General features: G+C 49.0%; 1 protein-coding gene across 1 annotated transcript in view; it reads left to right on the forward strand.

Moving 5' to 3' along the window:
• Window positions 1-8440: 8440 nt before the first annotated feature.
• The window catches only part of PDE6H (phosphodiesterase 6H), an 8544-nt gene continuing 3465 nt past the window's right edge, over window positions 8441-13519 (forward strand). Inside the window, exons 1-2 of the mRNA XM_035313073.1 lie at window positions 8441-8545; window positions 13216-13405. Coding sequence (XP_035168964.1) covers window positions 13266-13405 — 140 coding nt within the window. The 5' untranslated portion in view covers window positions 8441-8545; window positions 13216-13265. The remainder of the gene's footprint in view (window positions 8546-13215; window positions 13406-13519) is intronic.

Here is a 13519-nt window from a genome sequence, read left to right on the forward strand (position 1 = left end):
GCTGCTATATGTCATCTCCATAAGAGACGGCTGTGTTTGAGGAAAGGGAACTATTTTATAGCCTTTAGAAGTCACTAACTCAGGAAAATATCACCTGTTACAACCTTGTACTTTGATCTACTCCTTAACTGTAAAACTTTCAAAGTGGGTGCTGAAATTTCCAGGTTGGAAAGCACCAGCATGGGGACTACAGGTAGATGTCAGTCTGGGTGGGGAATCCTTTTTTTTGTAGTTTTAAGAGGCTTGATAATGAAATATTTTTCCCACTGTCCTTGTAAAGTAGCTTGGTCTGGAGCTATTCATTTTCACTTGCACTGAACTCAGTACAGGGTGTTGTTGGCTTACACTGCTCGCTAATGAATAACACTGCCGAATCCTGTCACTGTCATGAGCTTTGCCTCCCCTTCAAGCTTTTCATGGTTTCCAGGAAGAATACAGGCACTACACCGGGAAGACAACCTCATGGTGCAGCAAACTGATGTCAACAGCTGCTGCAGGGGCAGCATCTCTTTTGGCCATGAGCGTCCCCAGTCCAGGTAGTGTCCCTCTCTGCATGTTGAGGTCTCTTCTCCTCCAGAGATCACAGGGTGATCCGGGCCGGAGGCAGTCACAGGATAAGCACAGGAAGGCAGCAGGTCAGGGCGTTTAGACAAGGGGTCTTTCCCTGCTGTATGAGGGAGCATTTGCTGCATCAGGAGGTGCCACCCGGCTCCCTGGTAAACCCAGCACTGCCTCCTCCACCTCTGGTTAAGCAGGATAAAACGGGGAATGCAGCTGGTGAAGCATGGATTCATTCTGTGTGAAGAAAACACAGGCTCAAGGCAACCCAGGATTTGCTTTACAAGGAGGTTGATCCTGCTGTGCCCAGCACACGTGGTGCCCGTCTTCTCCTTTCTCAGTGCCACCCACCCATCTTAAAGCACTGCGAGGGTGTGTGCAGCTGCTGGGGTAGACAGGGAGGAGGGGATGGGACTAGGCACAGAGCCCCTGGGAAGGGTTCAGCTGGGCTTCCCACCCCCGGAGCCACAGCAATCCCCTCAAACCACCTGGCCGCAAGGCTCGTGGGCTCTCAGCCAGGCGAGGAGCTGAACCCAGAACGCGTGACTGGGTGCTCCATCTCTCCAGCTCCTCCAGAAGAGATTTCCTTGAAAGATGGAGAGAAGATTGGAGATTTAATGCTTGTCTAAGCAGCTTTCAGGCCAGTTAACGTGCTAATCCCATAACCCTTGTCTCCAGCCTCAAGGTGTGCAAAGACTTCACATGTCTCTCCTGCATGCCTTGCCTCCCCTGAGGGAGCAAGGAGAATGGCAAGGCAGGGAGAGGGAAAGAAGCTGGGGATGAGAGGGTGCAGGCAGACAGAGCCTGTTTCCTCCAGAGGCCATCCTGAGAAATGCTGAGGATGGACACAGCAGCCCAGTTAAGGAGAGGGAGAGCAAAGGTGGAAGGGGCCAGGGAGAGAGGAAGGAGAGGGATGGGTGTAGGGAAGAAGGTCCCTGCCTCCATGGAGCAGGGGTCGCTCCTCTGCACGCCCCGCGCTCCAGGGCCCAGCGTGGAGGAAAGCAGCTCCTACCCTCTGTCCCTCTCAGCAGCTGCTGGGCAGAAGCCTGCCTCTCACGGGGCTGCTGTCCTGGCGGAGTCACCCACCAGCGCAGGATTTGAAAGAGGGACGGATTATTTCAGGGCCTCTCAGAAAACGGGTGGTTATGTAAGGTCAGATATCAGCAAGTGTAATCAAATCTCAGCCCTAAGCTGATCGTCAGGCGGGGTGTTAGGGAGGTATTTATCCAAGCTCTTCCACATGCGCTACGGCTTCCTTCCCTCCGACGCAGCCAGAGCTGAAGCTGGGACTAAATCAGGAGAGCCATGGCATCCTCTTTTCTCTGCTGGCCTTAGAAAATCTCCTTGCCAGCTGCACCCTGCCTTGCCCATGCTAAATGCTCATTTCAACAGAGAGCTCGACTTTGTGCTGGAATTTGTGGCTTGGTGTGAGACTGTGCCCAGGACCCCGCTAGCTCTCCCTGTGCCTTGGTGATTCAGCCACAGAAGTGCTCAAGGCGCACTGCTTGCAGCTGTGCAGCCTCCCCTGGAGCCGGGGAGGCAGTGGTTATCAGCCTCTCTGTGCCAACATTCTTCCTTTATTGCACTTGTGCTGTTCCTGTATTATGGCTCCTGTGGCCCTGCCCCTGCCAACCCCCACAGTGCTTTTGTGGCAGGTTCTCACAGAAAGCCCTGGTGTGAGAACTGGCCCTCCTCCCTCTATTTCTTCACCTCTTGGTTTGTAGACTTCAGGGTATAAAATAGAAAACTAAATGTGGTGAGCTATTTAAATTCTCAGTAGCTATTATCCAATAATATATACACACGGAACTTAACAACCAACGAATGTGCAACATTTGCATGCAATTAGCATTCTCCTCCCAGAGCTAATAGAGTCATAACCAGAAATAATCAATAAGTGGGTCCTGATGAAAATTATATAAAGCCAAGGGAAAGCATGGCAAGCAGTTGCCATCCTCATCACCTTTGTCATCATCACCTGTTGCACTGATGAGACCCCCAAGGGAGGATGCTATGGAACCCCATTGTTGCTATTCCCAGCTGGTCACTGGGGAATATCTTCCCCTTTCCCTCTCTCCCCCCTCATTTATTTGCATTGTACTCTATAACTAACTGTATCCTTTACAGACACTGTATGCCTTCAGCTATGTACCCTGCAAATGGATCTTTGTATATGTGAATGTGTGAGTGCATGCGTTGTGCAACACATGTAAGCCCAGTGTGCAGTGATAGCTCCTAACCAGCTCACTTCGTCCATCATGTGCTTCTCATACTTGACTGGACCCCCAGAAGTGGGCTGCAGCTCCAGGTCCTTGGCACAGAAATGGCCTCAGGGGCCTCCCAGTAAGAGTATCTATCTCACTTTGTGACGGGTGTATTTCCACTTGAAAGCAAGCATGTACTGGGTCTAAATGAAAGGAAGGGTTGGAATCTGCCAGTGAAAAACCATAACATAAAAGCAAACAAACAAACATTAAAACAAACATGAAAACATTAAAACCTAAGGATTTGTGAAACCCTGAGGGGGTTCAGTCCATGGTAATACACCTGATCAATAAAAGATTTCTTTAAAACATGATTTACGTTTCCATCCCCTGTTTTTTCCCCCTTCTGCGGTTATTTTCATCAGGGATCTGCTGTAGTATGGCATCTAGAGCATTTAGCATCCATGTGTCTGGGAGATGAGCAGCCACCCAAGAGACAAGATAATGGAGCAGGAAGAGCTGCCTCCTCTGCCCATTAGCTGAATGTTCCAAAGGAGAATGCAAGATGCTCCCCAAAAGCAATCATTTCTATTTGAAAGCTTCATCTGCTACTTCAAAAAAAAAAAAAAAAAATCCTAATAATGGTGGTGGTGGCAAAGAGTTGGACTGAATGGAATTGCACAGCAGCACTTTTGTCTAGTAGCAGGAGGAGAGTCTGTAGCATGGTGTGAAAGCCATAGAAATGGATGTGTCTCCTTAAGAAGAAGAAAGAAACATTTTACCAAAATGTGTTAAAAGAGCCTCTCTTGATTGGGCTGCTGGTTGCCAAGGAGAAAGAATTGATCATTCAGAGCAAGATGAGAAGAGGAGCTGTCAGGAAAGAAGACATCTGGAGCTGACTTGTGCACGGTTTTGTCTTCTTAGCCCAGTGACACTGAATCATTTGCTTCACTGTTTTAAACAGAATAAACTTCTGAAAATATCTGTTTTCCATTTAAATAATAATAATAAAAAAAAATCTTGTAGCCTCTTCTTTTTTTTTTCTTCTCCTTAGCAATGAAGCTAAACAAGACAATATTACTTCCATGCTTGGTTCAATGTGTGATCACTTTTAGTTAGTGCTAGTGGGTCATTAAATCACGGTTTGCAGGTACATGGCATGTAATTCATACAGAAGAAATCAATAATGAAAAAAAAAAATATCTAAGGAAGATTCTTGAGACTATACTGTAAAAAATGTGCTATTCAGGTACATTTTTAAGAACAACATGCTCTGGCTTCTGGCAGCCAGATAGACAACAAGATTAACTCCTTGTGTTTGATCAAACAAAAGTGAAAAAATGTCCTAGTTCAGGACTTTAATGTTAAGCTTGTTTGGTAAATGGCATTCAGGAGGAAAATAATTTTATAAAAGAAAAACAAATATTTTAATTGTTGGCAGAGCAACAATAGGGAAGAAAGGAAGTTTTTTAAAATGATCGAACAAGTTCAGTCCCACTGCAGCACTACCAACAGCCTGGTTGCAGATAATAAGCAAAATTAGTGCACAGAAAGGATGCTTACTCACGTTACTGTTTTCTCCTGAGACAACTCAGCTCTGAGCAGGTGGATGCTCCTAAACAATGAATCATAAAGCAGTTACAAAGTACTGAGCTCTTGTGCTGCATGGCCAAGCTCATCGCTCGCCACAGCAGATGTCTGGGTGGATGGGTCTTTTCTGCAGGTCTATGAAATTTCTGTACATCAGTTTCCATATTTACAGATAGAGGTGATGAAAATTTGCTCTGTACTTTGAGATCTGGGGGTGAAAAGTGCTATCTAAAAATGAGAAGATTCATTCTGCTTCTCTTTTTGTTAATACCAACCAGGGAAATGTTTGTATAAATTAATAAAATCATACCAGTGTACTTCTTGTGAGCATTAGGTGGCAAGACTTTGTTATCTGTTTGAAGAAAAGCCAGGCTCACTGCTCAGAGCAAGAAAATGTAACTCTCTAGTAGCTAATGAAGTGTATGACAGGCTACACGGGTTTTATATCATCTGCTATAAAAAGCCCTGGCACGTCCTGAAGTGTTGGTGCCTGAGAGCCTGGGGCCTGTAACGATGTGCTGGCGTGCACATTAAGCACCTTGACTGAAGGGGAAAAGCAGGATCCTCGCCTTCCCCGAGGAAGCCTGGGGACAGCAGCACGAGTGGACTGCTCAGATGTGTAACATGGGGCTGCATGAGCAGCCTGGTGCCACAGAGCACCCCCTGGTAGGAAACATCAGGGACTTAGCCACATCCCCAGTGTCACCTACTTTCTAACACAGGCAGGGACATTGCTGGTAGTTTAACTAAGCCTTAGGGTTTGATTTATTTTTCCTCAAAGGGCTCTTTTCTCCAGACTGACCTTGGAAATCTCTCTCTGGAGCCCTGGCAGTGGAAAAGCAGGCCTCAGCCTCTTTCACCTCCACCTCATTGCCAGAGCAGTCTCCAGGGCATGACTGGAAATGAAACTCAGGAACCAGGCTCTTCTGCAAGCTGAGCACAGAGGCACCCAGCATAACAGCAGGCACAGACCCCTGAAGTCAGCAAAGCCCTGTGTTTATTGCAGGCCATTACAGGTGCTTCGTCCCAAAACCAGAGCAGTGGCCCCTGATTTCCTGAAGGAAGAACAAGAGGACTCCCCATGAGGATGCCTTCTTCTCGGCAGTTCTCACAGACTGTTTTACATCTACTCAAGCAGCTAAATACTGGCTCAGCCCTTGGTAGCTGGTTCCCTTTTTTCGCTAGCACAGCTGACAGACCGTTCAGGAACATGGCGAGCGTTGCGGAAGGAGGGTTACAGCATGTGAATCTTCCTCTGCAGACACCTTAGTACACCAAGCTTCTCACCAAGATACTGTTGGCATGACAACTTTGCTGACCTACAAAACAAACAGACGATTTCCTTCCAAATCAAGGTCCTACCACTGTATTCCTCCTGCCAGGAGCGCAAAAGCATTTGCTAGGCTGCCTATCTGCAGGTGGGAAACCTATGTTTACCTGCAGATCCCTCAGAAATTCCCTGTTCGTTCCCAGATAGGTACGTCTGTCTGACAAGCCATAAAGCTCTATCAACACAGAGCAAAGTCTCACAAGCCTCTGGCATGAGGTGGTAGAGGTTTGTTTCAAAAGGGTTATTGTAGCCTGTGCCAGACACCACCCTCATCCACTGCATCCCCAGCCTGAGCCCTGGCTGGGATTTCCTCCCACAGTCCCATGAGCTCAGCCAGCCCTGGAAAAGTCACTATCTTGTAAACCAGTGTTGTCTTTGTCATTCAAGCGAGCTGCTATTTTTAGTATAACTACAGTTACCATGGCAACACCAGCTCACAAATAGGGTCAGAAACCTCGGAGATATCTTTAAGCAGTTCCTTGGAATAGGGACTTATCTGGCCAGAGGTAATGAAGACCATGGGTTTTCCCTTGGGACAACACCCCTGCCACCACATGGCCCTTGCAGCTCCTGGAGCAGCTGGCTCTGGATGTGGTGGCCTGAGAGGCCAGCACTGGCTTCTCTGGGGCCAGAGGAGAACGAGCCTGGGCAGGGACAGGGGTAGGGAGGGACAGGGGCTGCGGGCTAGGAAGGGATCATCAAGTACCCCATTCCTGGGCAAAATTCCTCATTCAGCCATGTGGCACAGATCTGGTGCAACATGGCTGGATGGGGTGCCAACAGAGCAGAGAAAGGAGATGGAAGGAGAGGAGAGGAAAAGGAGAGGGGAAATGTCCTGCTCATGGTGGGGGATAAGAAAAAGCACAACAAGTGGGGCTGCTCCAGGAGTTTCTGCCACACTTTCTCAGTGAGCAAAAAATAGCTTTGTATGACACACTGTTTTTTTTTCCCACATGTCCACATTTATAAAGAGAAATGAGCCTGCTTTCACTGGACAAAAAAAAAAAAAAAAAAAAAAAAAAAAAAGGAAAACAAAGGAGATGTTTCAAAAACAAACAGCCTGAAAATGTAAATTTTTAAGGTTAAGAGAAAGCAAGCCTGTAAGGTTTCAAAGGAGCAGGGAGGGGGGACAAGAAGAAAGCAAGCACGCTTCCTGCGAGGACTGGGGGGCTGTAAAGACGATTTTCCCATCAACTCTACCCACACAGGCAGAAAGGGAGGGGGAGCCCCCGGAAACCTGCCTGAAGCAGATGGAGGCATGGGAATGAGCAGCAGGGATGGGACAGAGCCTGCTGCCAGCAGGCTGCACCTGTTTATATCCACACAAACAGGTTCCTGCCCACAGAAATCTCTTCTGCTGTCAGGAGCTGCTGAGCGCAATCCATCTCAGTGCGTTTGTGTACAAGCTCGAGTCACTGCAGGGAAGAGATGATGCCAACACAATGCTGCCCCCGTCCTCTTCCCGTGCCCAGAAATCATCACACAAGCCTCTGAAAGCTGTGTGATCATCCTCAAACACGTGGGAACACTGCTTCTCTGCTGCCTCTGCTTCTCTGCTCAGTTGGCAGCCCCTCAGCTGCATTCAGGATTTACTTCCCAGCTTCTCTGTTCCTGTACTCAAGGGGTAGGACCTGATCGATTGTTTTAAATGTAACCCGAGAGTCTCACTGAGGGATTTATCTCAGCTATCTTCAGCCATCTGAAAGGCCAGAGGCTTGGCTGCAGGCTTTGGCTCAGCAGCACAGCATTGCTGCACGGGTCCCCTCCACCACAGTCTGTTGTGTCAGACAGATCCTGTCCTTTCTCAGCCACATGTGGTCACCTCTGGCTAGCAAGGATGCTCCAAATCCTTCCTCCGGCCTCATCTGAGGCAAAACCCACCCATCACTTCACAAGCAGCCTCCCCATGACCTTCCCTCAGCTTCTTCTGCCTCTGCACTACTCTGATGCTCCTTGTGCACCTCCTTCCTCCAGGAATATTTTGTCCTCAATCCCACATTGTGGGCTAGTTGCTCATTGAAGGTAAGTGAGCAGAACTTCACCAGAGCCAGCAGACCCAGAGGACTGTTGTTTTGTCCTGTGGCTAGGCTCAAGCCACAGAGCTATTGCCCATAACTGGCATGCTGTGCTGCTGAAGATGAAAATGATCTAGCATCTTCTCTCAGGACCCTTGTCCTTGTCTTTTTGTCTGTGGACTCATCCCACTTTGTCCAAATCCCTGACGCTGGTCTCCCAGGCAGTCTCAATGGGCTATTAAAATGCAGCAGAGATATGAAGCACATGACAAAATCATGTGTTACTGCCAGTGGGGTTTCACTGGGCTGGAATTTGGTCTGAGGCACCAGCTCTTCCCTCTCTCAGATAACAGCCACAGTACCCACACATGACCTAGCTGCTACCCCCAGTCAGGTGGGTCCCAGCCCCTGCAGCACTGCCGAGCCGTCTGCTGGAAGCCTCTCCAGCCCTTCTCCAGCCCGGGGGAGGGATGTGGGGTGGTTATGATTGACCTTTCCCTGCATGTGTGTGTGTGTGCCCACGAGCAGCAACACTGCACAGAGGGCTGGTGATTTCCTTGCTTCTCCAGCAATTTCCCCACCAGAGCTCCAGAGAAGCCACAACCTCTTCCAGGGTGATGCTGCAGAAAGGAGCACATCCACTAGTCCCACAGGCCTCACTGGAGCTGTGCCTGCAGAGCACCGGGGCCATGCACCCCCCCGTGAGGGCTCTGGCCATGATTGGCGCCCTGTGCCCTGATGTCACCTGCTGGCAGGGTATATCTGGAGGAGGAAGGACACCTCGAGACTTTTTCTACTCAGGCTGCAGGACAGGAGTTGAATGATTTGCAAGAGGAGCCCTTGGGACTGTAAGTATTTGCTGGGAGCTCAAAGCAAATGAGGGTGGCGGGGGGTGCAAGCAAAGCTGGCTGCAAAACCTGGTGGAGAGAAAAGTCCTTCTCCCCATGGAGGAAGAAGGTTTGGATTTTCGTGCTTGGAAAGCGTGAATGCACACAGTGGCTATGAGAGAGAGTTGTGCTTCCGTGCAGTCATGCCTGTTTCCTCTTAATTAGGGCTCAGTGCTGGGCGAAAAGGTTCGTGCAGCAGCCGTGGTTTGTCTCAGCAGGCAGAAGGCTCTGCCGTCCACAGGGCCACTTGGTTTCCGACCCCAGCAGCCCTTGACAGGGGCTCGCTGGCAGTCCCTTGGCTTGTGGGCTCGGCTGGCTCAGCTTGCACATCTGCAGCACCAGGGGGTCCCCAGGGGTGGTGGGGGCAGGCGGCTGGTGCCTGCTGCCCAGGTGCCCAGTGGTGCACACAAGGCTCGTCCGTGGCAAGTTTGGACGAGTGGGGCTACATCTCCTGCGTTACTGAATGCCTTCCTTGGTGTCAGCACTTAACTGAGGTTGTCTTTCCAATGCTCCCCATCTGGGAGGGTGTTGTGGCAATACGGTTCAACTTGAAGTGAGTTTCTGTCTTTCGGAGTACATCCTCTTTCATTTGGTTGTGGTCTTAAAACCGCTGCTAGAACAAAGGGGCTGACATCCTGTGTTAAGCGGGATCAGAAAGAGCTGAAGCTGTGTGAACTCCTTCCATCCCTATGATTAGCCAGATCAAGCAGCTGAGACTCCTCACTCCTCGCAGGCATCTCACACTGGATACAATATTCCCCGATGAAAGCCTGGCTGCAAGGAAGATGCCAGTGGCTCTCTTGAGGTCAAGAAATGACCATCAGAATTACTACCAAAATTGAGAGTATTTCTTCCCAGAAGCTGTCTATTCCCAGTGCATCACTGTGTGGAGGGACACAGCTCATGGAGTTTCAGTTCCTGACACCCCTGAGGCACCAGGAAGATGTGCATGAAAAAGCCTGTACCTGAAGTTATCAGACAGGAGGAAGAGATCCTATGCTGAATCTGTCTGAAGAAAGTCATGTGAGGTATCTGTGTTATCTGTCAGGGAAATTTTCCATAGCGAATCAGAGATTAAAGGGGAGGAGGGGGCAGATTAAAGAGTCACCACTTGTCAGTAGTGCTCAAGCCTCTTTAAGTTCAAAGAAAACTAAAAGAAGGATGATTAACCTGGCCAGCAACCCAGAGGTGGGATATCTGACGCAACTGAGATAAGCACATTACTCTGCATTAGGTATAATTAGCATTCGGACGCAAGCAAGGCTCTTACCCAGAGGATTAAGCCCCGGACTAAACAGAAATGCTGTCAGGGGCAATTAGGTAACGCCTTGTCAGAGGAGGGGGCAGAGGAAGCGCACGGAAGAACATCTTGCTCCCCAGCAGCCTGTGCATCCACAGCCATCGGTTCTCGCCCAGGAGCTGCATCCCAGTGCCGGCGGCAGCAGAAGTGTTCCAACATCCCAGGACATCCCCAGGACCAAGGCAGCTAGAGGAGACCCAACCGTGTCAAGCATTTGTCAAGCCATCCGTTTGGTGTGGTACCAAGGATTGCCAAAGCATCCAGGTACAAGGAGGCGAAAAGCTGGGAAATTCCTCTAGGAAGATGTCACAGTGTTACTTCTGTTTCTTCTGGCTGTGAGCTGGGGCAGCTGGCTCCTGAGGAGGGGCAGCCCTCGTGCTGTGAGGCACGGCCCTCTTTCCTCTTTGACATCAGTGGAGGCATCCTTGCCTGCGGGTGATGGCAAGCAAGTCCCACTGGCTCAGCAGTGGGAGGGCAGCTTGATCCCTGCTGCAAGATGGAGGCTGTTCTGTGGCATTAAGGTTGCTTCCCACCCTCTGTCCTTTCTTTTGGTGATGCATGGAGAGTGGAAGGGAGGTTGGTAAGGAATATGACAGAATGGTCTCTTCAGTTGCATTGAATGCCATTTCTTGAATTCATGCATGTGAGGGATAGGATGGGGTGTGATTTGGGCAGATCCTTTTTGCTTCCAAATCCCAGGTGTAGAGTAGCTGATATGTGGATATAACTGCTTTGGATAGGGACTGAGTAAACTCCAAGGGCTTGGTCTTCTCATTACCTATTTCTTAATGGATTGAAGGCCTGGGCAAGGCAGGAACTCAAAGAACTAAGACGAGCTGGCCCTCAATGACATGTTTGTGATTAAGGTACCATGCTGGCAGATGGCACGGGCTGGTGAAGTGGGGAGGGAACTGAGCAGGGGCTCAGCTGCTTCTTACAAGACTTGGGTGTCAGGCCAAAGGGCTGGAAATATGTTGGCCATTTTGTTTCTTCTGTTGTACTTTTGGGAGCAGCCTTTGAGAGAGGTGCCAAAAATCTCTACATGCCAGATGCACTGAAGGTGCCTAGACGTGGGTCTGTGTCTCACAGTCCAGGAGAGGTATCTGGCGCTGAGATAAGTGCCCTACTGATGAGAATTTCTCCTGAGGTGGAGGAGAAAAAAAAGTATTTTATGTGGGGGTGTTAGCAGACCTGCCATGGGGCACAGTTTTCCTATGCAAAGCATTTTCTTGTAGGGCAGTACTGTTTAAATCCCTTGCTAGTGCTGAGCATCACTGAGGGACTGGATTCTCTCTTGCTGCAGAACCCAAACTGCCTTCACCTCTCAGTTTGGCCCTAAAAACTGGGAGTCAAAACATTTTGGCACACCTCCCAGCTGCGCGGTCCAGGCCATACTGATTACTGCACCTCCAATCCCATTCTGTAAAAGATGTGCTTGCGACATTGTGTGCCTGTCCAGCCACCGTGCTGTGGGGATAAAGTTGTAAATACTGGGCAATTGCTCAGGTTCTCCAGAGATGACAGCCAAATCAGTAATTTCTCTGATTTGAGCTGATCCCTGTGTTTGTGGGCACACTGTGTGCTGGGGAAGCATTGTGTATAGCATCTGTGCATACTTCAGCTGCAGACACAACCATCTGCTGCTCCATTTGGGGCTGCTGGAATGGGTCCAGCCTCCTGCAAGGGATATTACAGCTGAGACAGAAGCCCAACCACAAGCGACAGGAGAACTAGCGTGCCTCTAGGTGCCATCATTAGGATCCATCCTACCACCGTCACAGATGGAAAGATGTCAGGGGTGAAGTATTCCCAGACTGCCACGGATACAGAAACGCATCTCTTTGCCTTGCGCTGATCTGGCAGTGACACGGGAGGATTGCCTGGATTCTCTTTTGCCTTGTTCTGAGGCCTTGCTTTCCAGCATTCTGGCTATTTCTGGCACTGTTAAAGATATGGGCTGTCTTCAGATTAAGAAGGAAAAAAAATCTTTGATGGCATTCATAGTTCTGAGATTAAAAGTCTGGAGTGTCACCGCAGGTGATACTGGGGATCAGGCCAGAGCACTATGGTGACATAGTGGGATTAGCCTTCAGTACTAAAATCCCAAAGTTTATTCCATCGGCTATTCCATCAGCCTGGCTGCACAGGGACAAAAACCGGGGGAGAGCAATTATGTAATGGTCATGGGGAAGGATGTGACTTCAGGGAGGGGAGAACAAATTGGCAATTATTTTTGTCCATAAATGGATGTGGTCAGACCACTCTAGCATACTAATTAGCACAAAATTTGATCAAGGGCTGGGAGCTCCCTCTTGGGCACTGGTGGAAGTTATTGCTGGCCTCTCTGGGGGGGGGAGCAAAGGGTCCTCAGCGCAGCAGCTCTGCCCTCTGGCAGGAGAGGTGTCCCCCCATGAGAACTGCTACCTGACACTTAGGTCGCCCCTGTGATGTGGAGCTTGGCTCACGCACAGCGTGGCACAGAGGGGGTCAATCTATGAAATATAGTGCTTAAAACCATCAAAACGGACGCCACTTCCTGGGGAAAGTTACAGTCTTTGATCTCCTACATCCTAAGAAACTAAATTCCATCTAAACCAGTCTCCTATGCTTTGCCTTGGCCTTCTTCACAATCTTTCAGAGATCCTGTGCTATTTCCCATAAGGTTAGTATTGACAAACTTGAGGCCCTAATTGCAGCTGCACCCAGATTAAGGGCCCATCTAGGTCAGCACCCCATCTTCCTCCGTGTGCAAGAGGCAACACTTAGGCACAAGTACAAGAACAGATGAAGTATATTGTGTTTCCCAAGGACAGGACACTTCTCTAAGCCATAAGTCCATATGACTATTTCGTGGCTCCTAGTAGTCATATCCAGAGCTGGTAAGTAAAAGCACCAGCACTGCAAAGCAAACTGGAAGACAAACAACATTGGCATTACCTGCCTGGTTCTGTGAAAAAAAAAAAAAAAAAAAAAAAAAAAAAAAAAAAACCTGGGGCAGCTACTGCAGCGGCCATATCTGAGACATAAGATGTAACTCTCCATAACTCTGCACGTCATTGGGCTGTGGGATTAAGTGTTTTTTTTTTTTTTTTTTTTTTTTTTTTGTCCATAGCAGGAGTGTTCACAGTTTGTTATCTTAATTCTAGCATGCATTGATGAAAATCAGTGCCACTCCATTTACTTTGTATACATTACGGTCTTTCTTTTTGTTCAATGTATGTATGTTTAATTCTGTCACAATTATAATTCCCATAATTATTCTGTCACAAGACTGTTGATGCCTAGAAATGATAAGCAGAGTGTTGCGTCAGTCCTTGCTGTTGTCTTGCAGACAGAGGGATCTGAGCGAGGCATACTCCTGTCGCATAAAGCAGCCCAGCAATGAGTGAGAATCCCACCACCAACCTCAACACTGGAGATGCTCCAACTGGTCCCACCACACCACGTAAGGGGCCTCCCAAGTTCAAGCAGAGACAGACGAGGCAGTTCAAGAGCAAGCCTCCTAAAAAAGGAGTAAAGGGGTAAGGCCATTTTGGAAAGAACAGAAACAGTTTGAGCTGGGTTGCTCCCCACTGCTAAGCTGGGCTCCTGTGACACCATCTTCCCCCACGCAAGGATCCAGGAGGTTTTCCCCT

This window comes from Oxyura jamaicensis, chromosome 1, assembly GCF_011077185.1.
Source record: "Oxyura jamaicensis isolate SHBP4307 breed ruddy duck chromosome 1, BPBGC_Ojam_1.0, whole genome shotgun sequence".
Taxonomy (NCBI): domain Eukaryota; kingdom Metazoa; phylum Chordata; class Aves; order Anseriformes; family Anatidae; genus Oxyura; species Oxyura jamaicensis.